General features: G+C 43.2%; 1 protein-coding gene across 2 annotated transcripts; it reads left to right on the forward strand.

Annotated features, from left to right (window-relative positions):
- Positions 1-6,816: 6,816 nt before the first annotated feature.
- Mob1a (MOB kinase activator 1A) lies at positions 6,817-23,252 on the forward strand. Of its 2 annotated transcripts, none has more exons than XM_052719258.1 (6): positions 6,817-7,041; positions 9,677-9,840; positions 12,757-12,850; positions 13,529-13,662; positions 18,218-18,381; positions 19,596-23,252. In XM_052719258.1, the coding sequence occupies exons 1-6, from the start codon at positions 7,028-7,030 to the stop codon at positions 19,671-19,673; spliced, it is 648 nt and encodes a 215-aa protein (XP_052575218.1). In that variant the 5' UTR covers positions 6,817-7,027; the 3' UTR covers positions 19,674-23,252. The 2 variants fall into 2 exon arrangements, with proteins under 2 accessions (XP_052575218.1, XP_052575217.1); XM_052719257.1 differs by having other exon boundaries at positions 6,818-7,041; positions 9,674-9,840.
- Positions 23,253-24,040: the final 788 nt, after the last annotated feature.

Below are 24,040 nucleotides of genomic sequence, written 5' to 3' on the forward strand. Positions count from 1 at the left end.
ATGAGGAACAAGCCAGTAAGCAGCACCCCTCCATGACTTCTGCATCAGCTCCTGCCTCCAGGTTCCTGTCCTGTTTGAGTTCCTTTCCTAACTTCCTTTGCTGATAAACGGTGATGTGGAAGTGTAAGCCATATAAACCCTTTCCTCTCCAAGTTGCTTTGGTCATGGTGTTTCATCAAAGCAATAGTAACCCTAACTAAGAACTCTCTCCTCTTTTGATAAGTGAGATTATAAATGACTCTGGAGATGGCCTTGGATGAGATTACAACCTAATAAAGTGAAAACAGGGTCACTAAGGTTACAGAAGGGAGTTAGGACATATCATTTGCTGTCAATGGGGTTCTTGGTGAAATTCAAAGAAAATTGCAGGTTTATTGCTGGGAAGGGGGAAAAGCCTTAAACAAACGTTAATCATTCTGGAACCCTTGAATCTCAGCTGGCAAGAGGCTTCAACCACACTCTGGGGTGAGAGCCCTTTCCCACGGCCTCCTAACATGTCCTGCTTTTCCAGTCTCCTCAGAACTTTATAACTTCTTTCAGAATAGATCTTAATGTGTTTCATCTGTCTGACCCCTCACAGACCTGAGTCCCTATCAACTCCATGTCCAGTCCCTTTATTTCTGTAAAACTCTGTGTGTGTGTGTGTGTGTGTGTGTGTGTGTGTGTGTGTGTGTGCACATCTGGGCCAAGGTACACATTTGAAGGTCAGAGAACAACTCCCAGAAGTCTCTCCTTCCACCATGCAAGTTCCAAGGATGGAACTCAGTCCTCAGGCTTGGCAGCAAGTTCCTCTACCTACAGATCCATTTCTCCTGGATTTTTGAGTTTTTGTATGTTTTTTAAAAGTAGGGTCTTGCTATGTAGCAAAACCCTATGTAGCAAAAGACTTTCCTCCTCAGCCTTCCTTTTTTTTTGGAGTTTTTGTTTTGGTTTAGTTTTTTGAACAGGGTTTCTCTTCATAGCCCTGGCTGTCCTAGAACTTTCTCTGTAGACCAGGCTGGCCTGGAACTCACAGAGATCCACCTGCCTCTGCTTCCCAAGTGCTGGGATTAAAGGAACTCATCACCACCACCCAGCCAGCCTCAGCCTTTCTCCACTGAGATTGCAACTATGTGTCCCCTCATCTAGATCTGCTTCCCTTTTTTTTTTTTTTTTTTTTTTTGGTGTTTCGAGACAGGGTTTCTCTTTGTAGCTTTGCGCCTTTCCTGGAACTCACTTGGTAGCCCAGGCTGGCCTCGAACTCACAGAGATCTGCCTGCCTCTGCCTCCCGAGTGCTGGGATTAAAGGCGTGCGCCACCACCGCCCGGCCTGCTTCCCTTTTTAAAGAGTAAGTGGGTGCTGAGGGGGTGGCTTAGTCAGCGAGTTCAGATCCTCAACACCCGTGTAAAAGCCATACTGTAAGCCAGGCCTGGGAAGTAAGTGGACACAGGAGGATCTTGGAGCTCTTGGGCCAGCTAGCCTAGCCTAATAATGAGTTCTAGGTGTAGTGAGGGACCCTAGTGGTTGAAGGTTGGAGAAACTGTTCAGCAGTTAAGAGAGCATGTTGTTCTTGCAAAGGACTGGAGTTCAGTTTCCAGCACCCTTGGTGAGCTGCTCACAACTGCCTGAAACTTCAGCTCTAGAGGGATCCAACATTCTAGCCTCCACGGGCACCTGCACTGCACGTATCCCTCCATACACACATATGCACATAATTTAAAAGAATAAGAATGAGTTTTTTTTTTTTTAAATTAGGCTGTTGAGTTGGGCACGGTGGCACACACCTTAATCTCAGCCATCCAGAGTCAGAGGCAAGCAGATTTCTGTGAGGTCTACATATCAAGTTCCAGGCCAGCCTGGGCTACATAGTGAAACACTGTCTAGAAAGAAAGGAAAGAAGGAAGAGAGGGAGGAAGGAAAGGAGGAAGGAAGGAAGAAAGAAAGGAAAAAAGAAGGAAAGAAAGGGTGTTGATCAACAGAGAAAGATACTCAATACCAACCTCTGCCTTCCATAGGCACCTGCACACACTTGAGCATGCAACCCCAGAAACATGTTTGTACAGCACACACACACACACACACACACACACCCCATCAGGCTTCAGAAAGACTTTTAATGTTTGTGCACCTTCCTCTAAAGAAAGAGGCCACCCTCTGCGGTGGCTGGTTCATTTTCCTTCACTTTCCTCTGGCTTGTCACAGTCTCACAGGCTGGCTTTTTTTTAAAATTTTATTCTTTCAGTTCTTCTTTCTGTGGCAAACCCCTTCTTGCTTCAAAGCCCTTGCACACGGGTTCAGCTCAGAGCAGTGCTTCTCACCCCTCACCCCCACACTGGGCTATCTCATCTTCTGGGGACTTAGCTTCACTGATACTTGAATTTTCCAGTTGTATTGGTTTGTTTTTGAGACAGCATCTCACTATGTAGCTCTGGCTATCCTGGATATCACTCTGTAGACCAGGCTGGTCTCAGACTCACAGAGATCTGCCTGCCTCTGCTTCCCGAGTACTGGGATAAAAGGTGTGTGCCACCACACCTGGCCCAGTCTTTATTTTTTTAAACTTATTTATTTGCGTGTGTTGGAGCTGGGAGTTGGGGGTGTCACAAGGTGTATGTGGAAGTCAGAGTTTAGCTGGTGGGAGTCAGTTCTCTCCTTCCACCTGGGTCCTGGGGATCAAGTTTACGTTGTTAAGCTTGGTAGTAAATGTCAGAAATTTACATGTCATCCTTACACAAGGGCCATGCAAAAATCTCTATTATGTTCCAATTTTTATATGCTGCCAAAGTGAGTGTTCAGTCTGTGTTTATCTCCCCTGTCAATCTTTCAATGATCTGCGTGTTTTGTGCTTTCCTCCTCACAGTGCCATGATTTGCAATCATGTACCCTCTACCGGTGTGATTGTCGGACTACCTTCTGCTTTATCAGGGCCAAGGGTGTAGCTCAATCAGCGAGGTGCTCGCCCAGCCCGCATGAAGCCCGGGGCCTTGCTTCCAGCAATGCACAAACTGGTGCATACTTGTATTCCTAGCACTTGGGAGGTGGAGTCAGGAGGATCAGAAATTCAAGGACATCCTCAGGTACATAGTGAGTCTGTGCTTTTTTGTTTGTTTGTTTAGACAGAATCTCATTATATAACCCTGGCCGGCCTTAAACTCACGGAGATCTGCTTGCCTCTGCCTCCCAAGTGCTGAGATTTAAAGTATGAGCCACCATGCCCTGCTTCACATGGTAAGCTTGAGATCAGACTGTGCTACATGAGGTCTGCCTAAAAGAAAAGAAAAATAAAACACACACACACACACACACACACACACACACACACACACACACACACACCCCTACCTTGTCTAACTCAGCCAAGCTCCAGGAGGGCAGAGGCCATATATTTTGTCTACAGATGTATATAGTGAACACAGAAGTCTGACCAGGGACTTTAAGTCATTTTCACAACAGAAACTTCCATATTCCATGAGTAGGGTTTTTTTTTTTAAATTTTTTAATTTTTATTCTTTTCATATATATATTATTAAGAGATTTTCTATACATTTTACATACCAACTACAGATTCCCCTGTCCTCCCTCTTCCCACCCCCGAGCCTCCCCCCAACGCACCCCCCATTCCTACCTCCTCTAAGGCAAGGTCTCCCATGAGGAGTCAGCCCAGCCTGGTACTTTCAGTTGAGGCAGGTCCAAGTCCCTCCTCCCTGCACCAAGGCTGTGCAAAGTGTCTCACCATAGACACTAGGTTCCAAAAAGCCAGCTCATGCACCAGGGACAGGTCCCGGTCCCACTGCCTGGGGGCCCCCTAAACAATTCAAGCTAAAAATCTGTCTTGCTTATCCAGAGGGCCTAGTCCAGGACCGTGGGGGCTCCTCAGCTATTGGTCCACAGTTCATGTGTTTCCACTAGTTTGGCTAGTTGTCTCTGTACTTTTTCCAATCATGCTCTCTATATCTCTTGCTCATAGAATCCCTCCTCTCTCTCATTGATGGGCTCCTGGAGCTCCACCTGGGACCCGGCTGTGGGTCTCTGCATCTGCTTCCATCAGTCACAGGATGAGGGTTCTATGATGACAGTTAGGGTATTCAGCCATTTGATCACCAGAATAGGCCAGCTCAGGCACCCTCTTGACAACTGCCAGTAGTCTATGGTGGAGTCATCCTTGTGGATGCCTGGGAACCTCCCTAGCACTCTGCTTCTCCCTATTCCCATGGTGTCTTCATTTATCATGGTATCTTTCCTTGCTCTCCCACTCTGTTCTGTTCCAGCTAGAAACTCCCACTCCCCTAAGCTCTCATTACCCGAGTGGGGGGTTTTGTTTCTGATAAATTGAGATTTCTCTTTCACAGTCTGTAATCTGAGATCCGGAGAAGGAACAGCTTAGAAGCTTTAATATCTTTATTCACTCACATGGGAGGGGGCCCCAAAAGTGAGCCCCAGATAGCGCCAACTGTGTGGGAGAGGCAGGACCTTGAAGTGTCCAAAGTGAGGGAAGAGGCTCTGTGTGGGTGAGGGTAAGTCAAGCTGGAGTTCTGCAAACGAGGGTGTGGGGTGCTTACACAGAATGAAAAGTCAAGGTTGCAAATTTTGCCCGAGGAAGCTCAAAAGGGGAACTGAATGGTGAACAGGGGTAGGGTGGGGGTGGGGGTGGGAAGCAGTTCAGAGGAGCCTGGACTGGACGGGATAGCCTTTTAGGCTGCTGCTTACCTTCTGTTTTCCACATCTGCTGTAGCCAGATGGTAAGACGCTATCTCTCCACCCTGCTGATCCAGAGTGATTAAAGCACCCAGTCTTTGGTCCATCTGGAGAAACCAAATTGCCCTGTAGCAATAGCAATTACTGTTTCTCCTCTCCTCTCCCCTCACTTACTGGGAAACTTCATCTTTGACCCCTTAGTGGATTATATTGATATCCTCTTTAAATATTGACCAGAGATTTCCCCCTAATCCTTAAGCCTTTCTCCCTACAGCTGACCATACCAAGAGGTTTCTCTAATAAATACCTGTTTTTTCCCCATAGATTTAATAATTTTACAACTTTAAGAACAATTGCATTAAAAGGTGAAAAAAAACTTGGAGTTCCTTCATTCTGTCATTTTTTCTTTTTAAAAGAGGATTTATTTTTATTTTATAAGCATTTTGCTAGCATACATGAATGTGGTACACGTGCATGCCTGGTGCCTACATAGGAGCAACACAAACTTTTTTTTTTTTTCTCAAGACAAGATTTCTCTGTGTAGCTTTGGAGCCTTCCTGGAACTCGCTCTGTAGCCCAGGCTAGCCTTGAACTCACACCTGCCTCTGCTTCCCGAGTGCTGGGATTAAAGGCCTGCACCACCATGCCTGGACACTCTTGATATGGTTATAAACACAAGGACACAGACTCAAGCATTAATAATGTGTTATTTAAAGAATATAATTACAGCAGGGCAGTGGTGGTGCAGGCCTTTAATCTAAGCACTCGGGAGGCAGAGGCAATTGGCTCTCTGAGTTTGATCTACAATTCGAGTTCCAGGACAGCCAGGGCTACTGGAAAAAAACAAAGAAAGAAAAGAAAGAAAGAAAGAAGGAAGGAAGGAAAGAAATTATAATTATAAAAGAAATAAATAAAATGCAGAGAGGCAGAGGCAGGCAAATCTCTGTGAGTTTAGGCCAGCCTGGTCTACATAGTAAGTTCCAGGATAGCAGGATTACATAGTGAAACCCTGTCTCAAAAACCAGAAAAAGAAAGAAAGAACCACAAAACCATATCAAGGTACACACTTTAAATCATATATATACAAATAAAACTACAGAAGTTAATAAAACAAAAATAAACTGAAAAAGCTTACTGAGCAAGCCTGATAACCTGGGTTGGACACACCCCCTTCCCCAAATATGGTGCAACTCCTACATGTGATTCTTACAAGTGCCCCCCCTCCACTAATACATACAAATTTGTTTTTTTTAAAGTTTTTTTTGTTTTTGTTTTTAAGATTTATTTATTTATTATGTATACAGTGTTCTGCCTGCACGCTAGAAGAGGGAACTGGATCTCATTGTAGATGGTTTTGAGCCACCATGTGGTTGCTGGGAATTGAACTCAGGACCTCTGGAGGAGTAGCCAGTGCTCTTAACCCCTGAGCCATCTCTCCAGCCCTACATACAAACTGAAAAAAATGTTTTAAAAAGTTAGTAAAAGGAGACTAGGACGGCAGCTCAAGCCTGTAATTCCTGCACTAGAAGGCAGAGGCAGGAGGATCAGAAATTCAAGGTCATCCTTGGCTACTTACTGACCTTTAAACCAGCTTGGGATATATCATATCCTGCTTCAACAAAGGAACAAAAAAAAAAAAAAAAAGAAAAAAAGAAAAAAGAAAACCAGTTGACAAAATAAAATTGATGTCGTTAATGTGACAAGTGACGTTTGAATGGTTTAAAACCACCAGCAATTAGAGCGGAAAAGTACTGGGTCTTTGCCATTTATCTCCACAATCTTCCTTCTCCTCCTTTTCATCATTCTACCATGGAGTCACCTGGTGTCCACATACTCTTCACCCACACAAAACATGCACATGAACATTCACAGCAGCATTACAGCATGCGTGTAGAAACCACCCAAGTGTCCATCAACAGATGATGTGGCTGGAAGAGTATTCCTTCAGAAGAAGGAATCAAGTCCTAGATGGCAAAACAGTCACTAAGTGGCGCTGGCAGAGGTCCCTGGGCATAGTTGACAGTAGTGCCGCGGGCCCTATTGCCTTCCCGGGTCCACGGAATACTGATTGGCTGAGCTCAGTAAGAGGCGGGGCGAGGCTCGGTGGGGCGGGAGGAAGCCTGGTCTCGCGAGATCTTGTTGGTTCCGCATTTCGGCTCTCCGTAGTGAGGGAGGCAGCTCGGCGGGACTCTGCGGTGTGTGCTGGTTCGCGGCGGCTGGACCCCGACTGCAAGGCCGGGCCGTGAAGCTTCGGCGGCCCTGCTTAGCCGCGGACCGCCCTCCGCTTCCCGGTGCCCGCCGCGGCGCCGAGTCTGACTGGGGCAGGGGCCGCGGCCCCTCGGGCTAGCGAGGATGAGCTTCCTCTTGTGAGTGGGCCGGGCCGGGCCGGGCCGGGGCGGGGCGGGTGTCGGTCGGCGGGGCCCCTGGTGAGGGCCTGGCGGAGGGTGCCGAGCGGAGGGCGGAGCCGGACATATGGCTGAACCCGGCCTGCCTGCCGCGTCGGTAAAGGTTCGCGCAGGAAAATGTGCCTCTGTGTCTAGACGAGGCTGAGAAAGAAAAGTGCAGCTTCTCAGTGGTTTTATACAGGTTTCCTGGAGAAGCTGGGCTCGGGCACCTTATTAGGTGATTTTTTTCCCCTCTATCCCGGGCAGGCCTCGAACCTGGCCTCCTCCTGCCTCAGCCTTCCAAGTAACTAGGATTACAGCCTAGGCCACCAGGACAGGCCTGCTTTAAATGTGGGCCTCTTTTGAGAGAGGGGCTCATGATGTAGCCCAGGCTGGCCCGAAACTCATCATGTCGTCCAGGCTGGCCTGGAATTGAGGGGTCCACCTGCCTCTGCCTCCTCGGTGCTGGGATTAAGGTGGGCGTTTTCATCTCGGCCCCAAATGTGAATCCTTTTTTTTTTTCCTTTTTAAAGGTTCTTATTTTTTGAGAACTTAATAGATGCGGGTTTTTTTCCCCCCCATCATATTCACTCCTTTTTCCACTAGCACCTCCAGTGTCCTCTCATCTCCTTTTCAAATTCATGTTCTCTTCTATAGTTTTATATGTATGTATATTTATGTGTGTGTACATACACATATCCATGTGCACATATACACACACGTATACCTACTGAATCCAGTTAGTGTTGCCTGTATGTACTTGGGTGTAGAGGTGACCATTTGATCATGGACAGTCTATTTGAGCTTGTCCCTGAAAAAAAAAACTGCCTCTTCCTTCTGACTGTCTATAGCTCTTCAACTAGGTGTCTATAGCTCTTCAACTAGGTGAGGTAAATGTGAGTCTTTATTTATAACTTAAGATGATTGATACCTTAGTTTTTTGCAGTCTTTGGCTATTCTGAAGAACACTGCTGTGAACATCTGGTTATGGGCTTTTGGATGTGTGTGTGATGGTATCTCCTGGGTATTCAGAGTGAATTGTTACATGTTAGTCTACTGAGGCACTGCCAAGCGTTTTAAAGCTTTGCACTGCATTTTGCATCCCTACCTCATTGTATGAGTGTTGTTCGAATCTTAGATGGTCTCTTAGTAAAAAAACACAGAGCCAGATATCAGGGTGAAAGCTGAAAGATCAGAGAAGCAGAACAGCCAGCCACTAGTTCTTACTCTACAAAATCCTCAGCCTAAAGGGAGTGAGTTCCTGTTTCTTTATGCCTTTATACCTTTCTCTGCCCTGCCATATTAATTCCTGGGATTAAAGGGGCGTGTGCTTCCCAAGCAAAGGCATAGATCTCAAGTGCTCGGGTTAAAGGTGTGTGCCACCACTGCCTGGCTCTATACTGGATCAATCTCATGTAGTCCAGTGTGGCTTTGAACTCGATCTCTGTTTCCCGAGTGATAGGATTAAAGGTGTGTGCCACCACTGCCTGACCTCTGTGTCTAATCTAGTGGCTGGCTCTGTCCTCGGGCAAGCTTTATTAGGGTACACAACATCACCACATAGGAGTTTTAAAATTCTCCAATTCCCATCTGTCTGGCAGTTGTCTTTTTGTTATACTCGGTGTGAAGTGGAATCTCTTGATTTACATTCTTCCAGTGACCAAAAACATTAAGCATCGTTGTGTATTTTCAGGCTACTTGTGGATAAATAAAGTCTTTTGGGATCCTTTTCCTACTTTAGAATCAGATTGTTTTTATTTTGTTAGCACCTGTTAACTGTACAAATTAATGGGTTTCACTGTAACATTTCCATATGTGTATATATGGTGCAGTGGTTTTGTTCAAGTTGTAAGAATTCTTCATGTTTTTTGGGTATTAGTGTCTTATCACATCTATGACTTAAAAATGGTTTCTTCCATCCTCTGGATTATTTAACTGTCTTGATGCCGTCATTTGAAGCATAACTGTATTTTTTAAAGATTTAGTTAGTTTTTGTTTCTTTGAGACAGGGTCCAACTATGTAGCTCTTGCTGTCCTGGAACTCACTATGTAGACCAGGCTGGCTTCAAACTCAAAGAGATCTTCCTGCCTCTCCCTCTAGAGTGCTCGGATTAAAGGTGTATATCACTATGCCTGGCTTAATATTTATTTTTACTTTTTGTTTGTGAGTGTTTTGTCTGCATGTATGCATGGGTATCATGTGCATTGCATCTGTGGATGACAGAAGAGGGCATCAGATCCCGTTGTGGAATACTAGTTGAAGATGTGTTACATTTATTTATGCTGTGGAACATTTGTTTAATGATGCAATGATGTGTTGCATTCTTTTTTTGTTTTTGTTTTTGTTTTTCAAGGCAGGGTTTCTCTGTGTAGTTTTTGGTACCTGTCCTGGAACTCATTCTGTAGACCAGGCTGGCCTCGAACTCACAGAGATCCTCCTGCCTCTGCCTCCCGAGTGCTGGGATTAAAAGTGTGCGCCACTGCTGCCCGGCTTGCAATACATGTTCTTAACTGCTTAGCCATCTTCCTAGCCCCCTAATAGAGCCATTTATATGTCAAAAATGCCAGTCTTTCTTTCCTAAATTCATACCTTTTTTTACTTTTAACCCAACAGCAGCAGCCGCTCTTCGAAAACATTCAAACCAAAGAAGAATATTCCTGAAGGCTCCCATCAGTACGAACTCTTAAAACATGCAGAAGCCACTCTGGGAAGTGGCAATCTGAGGCAAGCTGTCATGTTGCCAGAGGGAGAGGACCTCAATGAATGGATTGCTGTCAACAGTGAGTTTTTAAGAACGTTAGTTAAACTTGATGATTGATAGAGTTTGCTAAAATCTTATTGAATGAATTTTCTCTTATAGGTATAACTATTGTAATATAACAACTATCTATAAAAAACATGGGTTGGGGATTTAGCTCAGTGGTAGAGCGCTTGAGGCCCTGGGTTTGATCCTCAGCTAAAAAAAATTTAAAACATAAATTAAAAAAAAAACATGAATACAAATACATTTAGACTTTATTTGTCAAAATACTTGATTGTGTTGGTTGAGTGGAGAGATTTGAAGTGCTGAGTGCTTTAAGCTGCTTTTTGGGGAGACTATTGTGAAGAAATGAGTAAGATCAACTAAAAATGTACATGCAAAGTGAGAAGCTTATATGTTGTTTGAACAATGTAAAGTACTACTTATTTAGGGAAACCCCTGCTTTTAATTTTATTCAAATTATCAAGTTTGGGCTGGAAAAATGTGTTCGTGGTTAAGAGTGCATGCTATTCTGCAGAGAACCCAATTTATTTCCCAGCACTCACATAGGGCAGATCATATCTGCCTTTTTTTTTTTTTTTTTTTTTAATACTCCAGTTATAGCTCCCGAGGATCCAGCAATCTCTTCTGGCCTCTGCAGGCACTTGGACTGTCATGTATAATGTATATACCCATACACAGATACAAATGCACATAATTTAAAGTATTTTTAAATTAAACCTCAAATTCTGAAGGCATGTGTTGGCCTCCTGCAGTTTTAGATTTTTCTTTGAAGCTTAACTGCTCTAAATCATCTATTGAAACCTTTTGGTCTCTGGCCATCGAGATGGTTCAGCGGGTAAAGATATTTGTTGCCAAGTTCAGTCTCTAGAACCCACATGTTGGAAGATGATTGACTCTTGGAGATTGTCCTCTGAGCTTTATGTATATGGACATACACACATACTCGAGTGTGTGCACACAATAAATTAATAAAATGTAAAATACAGTTTAAAAAAAAAACACTTTTGTTCCCAGAGTCCCTTTATTCTCTGAACAGTGACTAGAGGTCTGGAGAGACTGCTCAATGTTTAAGAGCTAATACTGCTCTTGGAGAGGACCAGAGTTCAGTTCCCAGCTCCACATCAGGCCTCTCTGTAACTCCAATCCTGGAGGATCCAACATCTCTGTATGGCCTCCACCAGCACCTGAACTCCTTCTCCCTCTAGTAAAAAATAGGTCTTAAAGGGGCTCTCTGCTCTCACCGTTGTGCCGGACAGACAGAGAGACCAAGCTCCGGAGCTTGAAATAAAGGCTCTTTGCTTTTACATGTGAGGGAAAAGATAGGTCTTAAAAAAAAAACATTACTGAGCATGTCAAACTTTTAATTATGTACCGTGTATCTAATGTTACTGTTTGGGAAATTTAAACTGAGAAAAATTAAAATATTTTAAATTTATTTAAAAATAACCCTATCCTGTGTTAGCAAATACTTTTATTTAAAAAAAATTTTAATTTTCTAGAACAAGTTTCAGTGAGAAATATGGCATTGTAAGTCTTTGGGAGTCTTTCTTACTGTTTGGCTTAACAGTCAGCTAGGTCCTCATGTCTGCTTCTCATCCACTCTCACACCATGGTGGAGACCCTGCAGAACCCCACTGCACCCTCCTCAGGATGAGAGTGAAAGCCGCAGTTGAGCTCTTGCTAGGCTTACACATACCTGTGAAGTGTCATCCTCTGTACTCTTCTTTAGTGAGAATATTGAGGTTAGGCCTAACGTTGCTTTCTTTAAAATACAACTAAGATGCCCGACATAGTGGCACCCACCTTTAATCCTGGTCCTTAGGAGGCAGAAGCAGGGGGATCTTTGGACCTCTGAGTTTCAGGACAGCCAGGGCTACACAGAGAAACCTTGTCTTGAAAATACTGATACTAATATAAAATATAACTAACTAAGAGGAAAGTTTATAAGTTAGAGAATTTTTATGAAATGTTTTTGATGAAACAGAATTTTTTTTCTTAATCCATTTTTGAAGAAACTTGGAAAGCCCTAGTTCATATTTTTCCCCAAGTACTCCCTTAGACAGGAACATGGCATTTTGAAAAACTTCCCAAGTCTTAATGATTCTCTTCACACCCAGTCAAGTTTACCCTCACTCCTTCCTCCTCGTCCTCCAGATCTAGTGGAAGCTCCTTTGGAATGTCCTCCCCGACTGCCTCTGTCCTTCCCGATGTTGCTTTTTCTCTGAACTTCTAGCACTTACTGTTGGCATGTGGGTCCCATCTTCAGTCTTGTGTTATTCATCTTTTTTTTTTTTTTTTTTTTGGTTTTTCGAGACAGGGTTTCTCTGTGTAGCTTTGCGCCTTTCCTGGAACTCGCTTTGGAGACCAGGCTGGCCTCGAACTCACAGAGATCCGCCTGGCTCTGCCTCCCGAGTGCTGGGATTAAAGGCGTGCGCCACCACCGCCCGGCGTGTTATTCATCTTTTAAACTCTTGTGTTCGCATAGACTCAGACTAGGGACTTGATTCCCGATCCTTTTTGGGTGGTCACATGCTGATGCTGAAGGAGATGTTTGAAATGTATGATCCAGCCTGTAACTTCCCACTGAGTTTTACATGATAGGATGTAGTTGAGATTGATAAGCTAGGACTCTTTCAACTCCTTGGATCTAATCAAATAGTGTATTCCAGTGACTTACTAGTTACCATTAAGTTAAAATCAGCTCCAGTGTTTTGCTTAAGTTAGTTGGACATGGTAGTGTACTCCTGTAATCCCCAGTTGCTGGGGAAACTGAGGCAGGAGGATTGCATGAGCCCAGGAGTTCCAGACTAGTCTGGGCAACATAGAACCCACTTCAAAAAAGAAGATAGTGTCCATTTTCCTTCGGCTGAGAGGTCTGTTTGGTTTGTCTTAGTTTACTTAGATACTTAGAGTGACGGCCTTGTCTTTGCAGCTGTGGATTTCTTCAATCAGATCAACATGTTGTATGGAACCATAACTGAATTCTGCACTGAGGCAAGCTGCCCAGTCATGTCTGCAGGTCCCAGGTATGCATCTAGCCTGGTACAGACGCTTTTGAGTTTCTTTCTTTTATAATTGATAAACATTAAATAATACTGGTCTTAACCTGTTTCTTTGTATAGAGATAATTCAGTTTGTGAGTTCTTGACTACTCAGCAATAACTCTTATCATTAACTACTTTGGTATATAAATACTCTGTTTACTGTTTATAAACTATAATCGTATTGTTCTGTTGTAGGAGGAAATGTATAGAAGTTTGAGTTAGGGGTCAGCGAGATGGCTGAGAGGGTAAAGGCACTTGCTGCCAAGACTGACTCTGCAAATTGTTTTCACATGTACAGTGTCTGCATGCCCACACAAATCAATGTCATTTTAAAAGAGATGTCACTTAGATTCATCCAGAAAGTCTGGTGGGTTTTTTGTTTGTTTGTTTTTTTTGTTTTTTTTTATTTGATTAGAGTTTAATTTCTTACAAAATTTTTTAGGTAGTCTTTTATTGTTTGCTCATTTTTCCTGGTACCTGTATTGAATTAATGAAAGTAGCTGCACATCCAGAAGTATCTATCTTAAAGAGGCTGAGAATTTCCTGTAACTTCTTAAAGCCTCGTAGAATTTCTGTGGACAGAATGTGAACCTGCTTTGATTACAGGTTGTACGTGTTAAGATTTAACAACTGTCAGTAACACATTGTCGTTCTCTGCAGGTATGAATACCATTGGGCAGATGGCACTAATATTAAAAAGCCAATCAAGTGTTCTGCCCCAAAATACATTGACTATTTGATGACTTGGGTTCAGGATCAGCTTGATGACGAAACCCTTTTCCCTTCAAAGATCGGTAAGTTATCACTGTAGAACTGCTTTTCTTTTCAATGATGGCTGTAATCTTTAAATGCTCTGACTTTAAATCAGTTTAACAGAGAAAGCCACACTCTCCAAAAATTTGTACTCATGTATATTTCCCCAGCATGCCCAATTATGTTTCTTCATACCAGTTAATACTTATTTTTTAATCTCTTCCAATTTGATTAAATTGGATATATTTTAAAATAATTATTTTGTGTGTGTGGTTTGAGTGCCATGGCATATACGTGTATATGTGTATGTTAGACAACTTCTTGGATTTGGTCCTTCCACCTGTACATGTTTTTTTTTTTTGTTTGGTTTGAAACAGGGTTTTACCATATAGTCTTGGCTGTCCTGAAACTCGTTCTGTAGACCAGGCTGGCCTTGAATTCACAGAGATCTGCCTGGCTCTGCTTCCCGAGTGCTGGGGTTAAAGGTGTGCACCACCACTGCTGCCCGGCTCTAAACTTTTATTTTAATGTCCATTTAAAAATATTTTTTTTTAAGTATAGGCACTTACTACCAAGCCTGGTGGCCTGAGCTTGATCCCCAAGACCCACATGGTGAAAGGAAGTTGTCCTCTGACCCCCACATGTGCCTTATAGCACATGCATGAGTACACTTGTGCTCACGCACACACCAATATGAATGAGATTAAATGCTTTTGGTTTATTTACATTTTTTGTCCTGTTATGTCCTTTGTTACAGATAATTGGTCTTTGTCATGTAAACTGTATGTTTTTTTCCCCTAGGGCACCTTTGGTCTTATTTATCGTGTTTTGCTATATATACTTCTCTTACTTTGCTCATTTTCTTTAAAATGTGGGTGGTTTTGTTGTTGCTTTTTGTGGTGCTAGGATTGAAGCCTGGGCCTCACATGCGTGCTAGGCACATGTTCTGTTCCTGAACTCTGCTCTCAATTCCGAATTGTGTTTGTTACGGTGAGAAAGGCTTTATTTTTAGATAGTGACATTGCTTATTTTTTTTTATTTAGTTTTTTTTGTTTGTTTGTATTTGTTTTTGTTTTTTGAGACGGGTTTTCTCTGTGTAGTTTTGGTGCCTGTCCTGGATCTCGCTCTGTAGACCAGGCTGGCCTGGAACTCACAGAGATCCACCTGGCTCTGCCTCCTGAGTGCTGGGATTAAAGGCATGAGCCACCACTGCCCGACGGCTGTTTTTTTTTTTTTTTTTTTTTTTTTTTTAATCTTTGGGCTGTCAGGGTTTTTATTCTGAATGCTTCTTAAGTTTTTTTGTTTTTTGTTTTTTTTCTAAAAAGAAGTTAGCCAGTTTGTTCCAGTTTGATATTAGTGTCTTTCCTTCCTCAGTTAAATCATGTATAGAGCAAATTGCCATGTTTTAGGACCTTGTAAACCTTGTGGAACCTTACAGGGTGATCTGAAACTGTACACACCTTCCTGTGTTCTTCACGTCTGTTCTATTTGTTCTTCATAAAAACACAGAAGCATTTTCTCAAAGTAAAAATAAATGTTAGCTGGGCATGGTATACACTTTTAATCCTAGCACTCCAAAGATTGTCATAGGCAGATATCTGTGAGTTCCAGGTCAGCCAGGGCTATATAGTGAGACTTTGTCTCCCCCCCAAAAAAAAGGTGTAGATTTTTAAAAATTTACTTTAAAAATTGTGCATGTGTTTGTGTGCCACAATACATGAGTGAAGGCCAGAGAGAGACAATTTGTGGAATTGGTTCTTTCCTTCTGCCTTTATTTACATGGTGTCTGGGGGTGGAATTTGGGTCTCCAGACTTGTGCAGCAAGCGCCTTTACCTGCTAAGCCGTCTCACCAGCCTGTTTTTAGCAGATATTTTCCCATTGTCTATTTTTGATGACTATAAGTTACTTTTTTTTGGTGCTGGAGGTCAGACCCAGGGCCCCTCACATGGTTAAACACATGCTTTACCATTAAGTTATACCCCAACTTCTCCATTTCTTTTTCAAATGTTCTGCTAGGAGAACGTTTCTGGCTTGCTACTGTTTTGGTTTTGGTATTGTACTGAAGAATGACGTTAGCCTGCTTGTTGTTCTGAGGATCTGAGCAGCTGCTTACCACATTTTTTTTGTTGTTGTTGTTTTTTGTTTTTTTGAGACAGGGTTTCTCTGTGTAGCCCTGGCTGTCCTGGGTCTCACTCTGTACGCCAGGCTGGCATTGAACTCACAGCGGTCCATGTGCCTTCTGCCTCCTGAGAGCTGGGACTAAAGGCGTGCACCACCACTGCCGGCTGCCAGATTCTTGTGCTTTTTGTTTGTTTGTTTTTGTTTTTTGTTTTGAGACAAGGTTTCTCAGTGAACAGTCCTGGCTAACCTGGAACTCACTCTGTAGATCAGGCTGGCCTCAAACTCACAGAGATCTGCCTGCTTCTTCCTCCCGAGTGCTGGGATTAAAGGTGTGTGCCACCACTGCCCGGCTTGTGCTCTTCTTCATAGTCTAAGCAGAGGCGCTTCTGGGAGAAACATTTAGATCAATTAAAAAAACAACCGACATTTATTTTTTTGCGTATTCTGTATGGCCCAGTGTGTCTGGGCCTGGGTGTGAACTTGTGTGGCACTGTAAAGGTGTGAAAGTCAGAGGACAACTTGGGGAGGTCAGTTCTTACCTTCTACCGTGTGAGTCCTGGAGATTGCCCTCATGTCATCAGGCCTGGCAGGTATCTTTATCCAGGCAGCCAGCCTGCTGGCCCTAGATCAAGTTTCTATACTTAGGCTGGTGTTGGGGAAAATGGTAGAGCATACCTGCAATCCCAACACTCCAGAGGCTGAGACAGGAGGATTGCTGGGAATTCAAGATTAGCCTGTGCTACAGAGTGAGACTTTGTCTCAAAGAAAAAAAAAGTTGTTAGATTTGGTTCTTTGTTAACAATCTTCTACTAAACCTTGTATTTCCTTTCTCACAGATACTTAATTATATATTGGTTCCACTTGAATATGTTCTATTAATTTAGAAAGTACTTAGATTAAAACAACTTACATGTTTACTCCGTTAAGTTTCATTTGATTTTATTTTTATGAGGCAAGATCTCATTTAGCTCAGTTTGACCTTGAATTCACTGTGTAGCTGAGAATGGCCTTGAACACTGAGTCCTTCTATCTCTACCTCCCACTTGCTGAGGCTATAAAATCTTATCACCATGCCCCCAGAATCCTTTTTTCTCAGCTTCTCTTTCTACTGTAGTAATTCTAGACTCTTCCCCCTGCCTCTTCCTCCCCATTAGGCTATTATCAGTGTTACAAGTTTTGCTAGTTTCACCTTATTGGTGAGAACTGTTTTTTTTTTTTTTTTTTTTTTTTGTTTTTTAGCAGCATATCTAAACCATTAGCAAGATAGGAATTTTAAGAGAAAAGATTTGATTTTTAAAACCTGCCATTTTGGAATTTCATATTAAGATTCTGTCCAGGGAAACAGCACATAAGCTCCAGTGTAATGTTTGAAAACTCAGTTTAGCAAAGACTAGGGGTTGGGAATACAACTAAAATAAGCACAACTTATTAAATATCTATCTGTCTGTCTATCTATCTATCTATCTATCTATCTATCTATCTATCTATCTATCTATTTTTGGAGCTGAGGATCGGACCCAGGGCCTTGCGCTTGCTAGGCAATCGCTCTACCACTGAGCTAAATTCCCAACCCTTAAATATCAAGCTTTTAAGGGCTGGCTAAAGAAAAAAAGTAAGATGCACAGGAGGAATGCTGTTAGAAGCCTCCGTTTTCTGAGAGGTTGAAAGGTGTTTTGTTTTTGGTGGTTCTGAGGAACTGCTTTTTGAAACTGATTTCTTGTCAAGCCTGAGACTCACTGGAGTCCATGGCCTCCCACAGATCCACCTGTCTGCCTTGAATTAGAGACAAGCATCACATGCCCAGCAGGAAAACGCCTTCTCGGTGCTTCTCAGTGGTGCTTTGTGTAGCCAGTGCCGACTCTCTGGCACTCCGGTCCCTTTGCTAAAGGACTTTGGTGTCATCAGCCAAACTTGTCAGGATTGTAGCCAGGTGTCCCATGATGACTGCTTCAAGAGGTCCCCACACCTCCCAGTTTTTCTCTCAAGAGGTATTTCTTTTCTCTGAGAAGGAATGAGGTCCCCGCCTTCTGTTTCAGGAAGGATCTCCCCCTTTTGGGCTCTAGGAAAATGAAGACTACTACTTTTACATTCCAGAGTAATGTAGAAGATGAGATGCTCTCTGCAACTTGAGGGCTGTCATTTATTTTGTTTAGGAAAATTTCCATTCCTCACTTTTTTTTCCTGTTACAAATGACAGAATTGATGTTTATAATCGAAGTGCTTATTCTTACTGCATTTCCTCTTAGGGAGAAACTCTGGTATTAAACAACTAACGTGAATTTGAACTGTGATCAGCAGTCTCTACCTGTGTCTTCTGTTGTAGGCAGTCAGTGTGGAGCGGGAAGAATACTCAGGTTGGGGTTTGCTTTGCTTACAGTCCTTTGAAGTCGACTTGGGAGAGCTTAAGCTTATGTGTAATATCAAAACTCGCTGCTGTCTCATTTGATGATTGATAGGTGTGCATTCAATTACAGGTGTCCCGTTTCCCAAAAACTTCATGTCTGTGGCAAAGACTATCCTGAAGCGTCTCTTCAGGGTTTACGCCCATATTTACCACCAGCACTTTGACTCCGTGATGCAGCTGCAAGAGGAGGCCCACCTCAACACCTCCTTTAAGCACTTTATTTTCTTTGTCCAGGTGGGTGAGCCAGATTGATCTCGGGGTCTTGGACTTGGACCTTGATAACAGTAAGACACTGTCTTATTTGTAGATGCAGACCGTCTGAGTACAAACTTCGTTTTCTTCTGTTGTTTCATCGATTCATGACGCAGTATAGAAAGAAGGACTGTGTCTCTGGGCTGGAGAGATGGCTCAGCAGTTAAGACCATGTACAATTATTGCAGAGGACCTGGGTTCAGTTCTTGAATCCCTGTCAGGAGGCTCACCACTCCCTGTAAGGGACCCAGCCTCCTCTAGCTTCCACAGGCACATGCACACTCACACGTGGAGCACATAAACTCACAAAGGCTCACAGACAGACCAAAGTCAGTCAGTCAAGCTTTAAAACAGAAAGGAAGAAAGGCAGCATCCTTCTTGGGTCCAGCTGCCTCAGGCTTCCCTTGCTCTTCCAGGTCTGTGGCCTGTTGCCTGTGAGCACTAACTCAGAACTTGGAAAGGTCAAAATAATTCATATTATTTGAAAAAGATAGTAAAGAATTATCAGAGCGTGATGCACGTCTCTGGAATCCCAGCCAGACCTTGTTTCAGAGAAACCAGAAAAGAGCGAGAGCGACAGGTGGTTCCGCAGTGAAGACACTTCCTGCGCCTGCATGGGGAGCTCCAGGGCTCTGATACCCACTTCTGGTCTCTTCAGACACCCCACATACGGCAGACACACACACAAAGAAAAGTAAAAGCTTCTTAAAAAGCTAGGCAATTCTGTATATAAAACAGCACTTTACAGGAAGTAGAGAAACCTGGTAGCTTTTATTATTGTGTATTATGGTTCTGTGTGTATTGCAAAGGCTATACCACACTTAATTTTTTTTTCTCCTTCTGAGATTTTTTTGTACCTTGTGTGTGCATGCATGTGTGTGTGTGTGTGTGTGTAAAAGTAGACTTCTCAAGAGGTGGCTGTTGGCAGAGGTTCAGTTTGTAATTTTTAGGTCATTGTATATACACTTGTGTATTTCATTTTAGTGTTTAACACTTGTAGCTACAGTTCCTTTCACCCCCCAGAATCTGGTTAGGAAGGGAGCCCGATGTCTCAACACTGTTAAAGTCATGAGTTGTGTCTTGGTCTTTCTGGAGACCAGTCACACGTGGTGATCTTGAGGGTCACCAGACATTGTTGACGTGTAAGAGTTTCAGTGTTGGTTTATTGTTACATTTTACTTTCCTTCTCTTTCCAGGAGTTCAATCTGATTGATAGGCGTGAGTTGGCACCACTTCAGGAATTAATTGAGAAGCTTGGATCTAAAGACAGATAAATGTTTCTTCTGGAGCACAGTTACCCTCTCGCTCTGTCGACTGCTAGCACTCTCTCCTTGCTGTCTGGTGTGGACTAGTGATACTGACTCTAAGAAAGCAGGGTCAAAAGACCCAGTGTTGGCTGCAGAGAAAACTGTCCCAAAGGTAGGTTGGCCAGATAGCTTCAGAACAAGACCTGTGTGGCACAGCCAGATTGGAGGTGCTGTGTGGCCACCCTTCCTTTAGTGTCCTCTGTTGTAACCTTAGGTTAACCTGTAGTTTGTTGCTGATCTTTTGTTCAAGAAAGTGATTGAAGCCGGGCAGTGGTGGTGCACGCCTTTAATCCCAGCACTGGGGAGGCAGAGGCAGGTGGATCTCTGTGAGTTCGAGGCCAGCCTGGGCTACAGAGTGAGTTCCAGGACACGCTCCAGAACTACACAGAGAAATCCTGTCTTGAAAAAAAAAAAAGAAATTGAATTTTTCCATGTGACAACATAATGGACATTAAGGGGTTTCAGCAGTAACTTAGTTTCTAGAACAAATTTCTTAACACAGATCAGTTTTGCTTCATTTTACAAATTGAAATGGTGTTCCATTTCTAAATCTCAGCCATTTAGAGCTTATGTTTTACCTTAGATAGCCTTTTAGGTTCGTGTCTGTGTGCTGGTGTTTATAGATAAGAGTACATATATATTTTTAGCCAGGCATGATGGTGCATGCCTGTTACCTGATACTGTGGAGGAAGAGGCAGGAGGATAGCACATTGGAGGCTAGCCTGGGCTACATGGTAAACTGGTTGAAAAAAGTTTGTTTTGCAAAACCCACAAAGCTTAAATCACAGGCATATGTGGCATGAGATTAACCAAAGTTATTTTTATGTGACTTTTTAATTTTTGGGGTTGTGTCCTTGTCTGTCTAGATGGGGGTGTATAATGGATGTAGTCTCTGTGTCCTCTGATGGCGGCATGCAGGTTCTCCTCTTGAAACTCTTCACTTAGATTTTGGCAGAGATCAAGAAACTTCTAAAAAACTGTGACAGACTTGGGCCTCAAAGCCACTATTTTCATTGATGATTCGTGAGGCCTTGCAGTTCTGGAGAGGACAGTAGAAAAAAGTATTTAGAATACTTGATTATTTCCTAAACGATTCCATGTTTTTATTGCAACTTGAAACTTACATTTATGTGTAGAAATGCAGACTTTATGGCAATAAGGGAAAAAGTAGCTTGAGGGTGTGTGTGACTGCAGGTCTCCCTGCTGTCTGTTTGAGGGAGAACTGGAGATCCAGCAGGGAAGTGAATTAACAGCCTTGCTTCATTCTGTTACTATACAAAGGCTGCATTGAGCTCTAGAGGTTCTCTCCTTTGTCTTTGTATCAAAACTTGAAAATTTCCTCATCCTATCAGGATAAAAGACTCCTTTATTGAGGAAGGTGCCTGCTCTTCATTAGGTCCTCAGATCTAGTCAGTTCTGGTTGCCTCCTCAGGTGTACATGGCATCGTAAGTATCCTGGACACTTGTCCAAAGGGCAGTGCTGTAGTGTATCAGCATTGTGTGTGTCAGGGCTGGGACTAAGTGCTCACTGGCCTCCTGCATGGCTTTATAAAGGTTAGAGGTGATGAGGGTTTTGTTATTTTTGACTCCACTAAACTATACAAGAAAGAATTCCTTAGAAACTCCAGTTTTAATGACTCATTTTAGTGTGTTCTTAAGTATGCTTAGAAGTTTTGTCTTATTTTCGCTGAAACCACACATCACTATTAGAGGAATTCAAGGTGGGATAACGGTTTAGAGAAAAAAGGACAGCTTGGAAACACCTCCTAACCCAGGTGTATGCAAAGGTCCAGATGTCAGCTGTTCTGCAAGTGTCAGTTACCTGCAGAAAGAATGCAGACTTCTAGATGCCCCCGAGAAAGCATCACCCCTCAACCACAGACTCCATTTACTTTGATTTGCTGAAGTGAAATTCTCTTTCTCAACCAAGGCTCAATCATCTTTAGGATATCTGGCACCCTCAAATCAAAGGTTTTTCTTTCCTCTGCATGCATTTCAGAGACAGAGGTGCCCTCTCCGTTACTGAGCTCCAGATGGGTAGATGCTAAGATACGGAGGCAGCTCCAGATGGGTAGATGCTAAGATACGGAGGCAGCTCCAGATGGGTAGATGCTAAGATACGGAGGCAGCTCCAGATGGGTAGATGCTAAGATACGGAGGCAGCTCCAGATGGGTAGATGCTAAGATACGGAGGCAGCTGCAGTGGGACAACACACACAACCACCTGGGTAGTTGAGACTGGAGTGTCTCCTTGTGTGTGTCCCCCCACTCCATTTTTTCTTCTGTCTTTTTAAACAAAAACAGTGCCAGACTCCCAGACCAACCTGCCTTAACCAGCAGTGTGTACACATTGTGCTGTTTGCTCACCTCTGAGGCAGAACGTGGGAGGAGGGTGGCGTCTTTCTGCCATGACTAGAGACGCTTTCATAGCATCTGAAGAAATAGTCTGTCCTGCATTTATCTGCCTACTCCCTGTCCCCCACCCCAGTAGGAGTCAGTTGTGCTGACTGCTCCGTAGACTCAGTTGCAGTGGCTTCCAGTTGCCTGCTGAATTCCGCCTTAGCCCTGTGGTGCTTTAATTTCCAGGACTTTAAAAAACTTGGACAATGATACACAGATGTAAAAAAAAAAAAAAAATCACACTTCCTTGTAATAGTTTTGTGTTGACCGCCACTCCACTGTTGTTCTGCTGACTGACTCGTGACTCACCAGCAGCCAGTTAGCTAAGGTTCTTCTACCCTGGCCTGCAGAACTCTAGTTCACACGACTGCTCACTGGAGAACTGCAGGTCTGTGTTCACGACTTGCAGCAAAGGCCCAGGCCCAGTCCTGGTGCTGAAGTTTGCTGAAGTTTCCTGTTCTCTTGGCTTCTCTCTAAGCCCTAAGATCATACAGTAGTAGAGCTTCTCAGACATGACGTCATTCCCTCAGAAGCATAAACAAATCAGGCCCGAAGAGTGGGGCCTTACAGGTGTGTTTGCACTCATGGTGCCAGGGCTCCTCTGCTATCTGTGGGAGCCATCCCGTCAGTGTGGAGCCCTGGCCTGAACAGTGCCAGCCTGGACATGAGCTGCCGAGCACCTTCAGCAGTCGTGTTCTTTCCTCCTGAGGTCATGAGTTCTGGCAAAGAAGGAAAGGAGTCTTTTGGTCTTCCTGTTTTTATATTCAGTTTTGATGCTGGGCTCTGAGGGGCTTTGGAGCACACACGGCAGCAGTAATTTTACTGAGGCAGCTGCATGGAAATTCACAAGTTTTTCGTCAGAAGTATATCAAACAAGTAAAGCCAAATGGATGACCAGTGTGCTACAGGCTGCTTATAGAAGGGCGTTCTGTGTTGGGCTGCAGCAAAAATCATTTGCATAAGGTAGTCTTGGTTACCATCTAAAATAACTTAAAATATTCCTCATGGGAAAAAAAATTTGTTGTATTTTTAAACCTTTAGGGCTTTATTCTATTTTTCTAAGTCGTTAACTGTACTTTTTAAAAAAGTATTTTGTATCTACTTTTGTAACTTCATCAGAATAAACTATATTGAAAGCAAAAATGGCTTTGAAGTGTGTTAGCATGCTTTTATTTAAATGTGGAAATGAGATCTTTGCAGGTTCTGTGGATTTTGATTACAGTTTAAATTTGGAGGGTTGTCTTTGCATACCATTTAGTATCTACTTTCTTAAAGCTTAGGAAGGAGAAGTTCCTAAATGAAACCAAATATAATACCAGAGCCTTGTTCCAAAGAACAAATCCCTATGTCTAGTGCAGATCCACCCCGGACAGAAATGAACAGTCTCCATCCTGGGATGCTCATGGGACTCCAGATCTTATGTACATTCCTGGGAAAGGGGATGGAGGCTAGATTCACTAATTTTCTTACCTTGAAGTCAAGTACTCCTATATCCTTAAAACCCTCCCCAGCCCAATCAGCCACTTGTCATTGTAAAATTACCAACATGCTCAGTGTATTAGTCAGGAGGGTTCTTTAGAACAGGGGTTTTCAGCCTGTGGGTCACAACCTCTTTGGGGAAGGGGTGTGGAGACCATTGGAAAACAAATGTTTACATTATGTTTAATAAAACAGTAGCAAAATGAGATGAAGTAGCAACAAAAATAATTGTTATCGTTACGGAGTAGCAACAAAAATAAACCATAGTTGTGGGTCACCACAACATGAGGAGAACTGTATTAAAGGGTCACAGCACTAAGAAGGTTGAGAACCACTACTTTAGGGGAACAGAATTGGTAGAAAGACTATATATGGGATTATTAGAATGGCTTACAGGCTGTGATCTAGCTAGTCCAACAGTGTCTACCAGTGGAAGGTCCAAGAATTCAGTAATT

This window comes from Peromyscus californicus, unplaced genomic scaffold (genome assembly GCF_007827085.1).
Source record: "Peromyscus californicus insignis strain IS unplaced genomic scaffold, ASM782708v3 Scaffold_6__1_contigs__length_162567912, whole genome shotgun sequence".
NCBI lineage: Eukaryota > Metazoa > Chordata > Mammalia > Rodentia > Cricetidae > Peromyscus > Peromyscus californicus.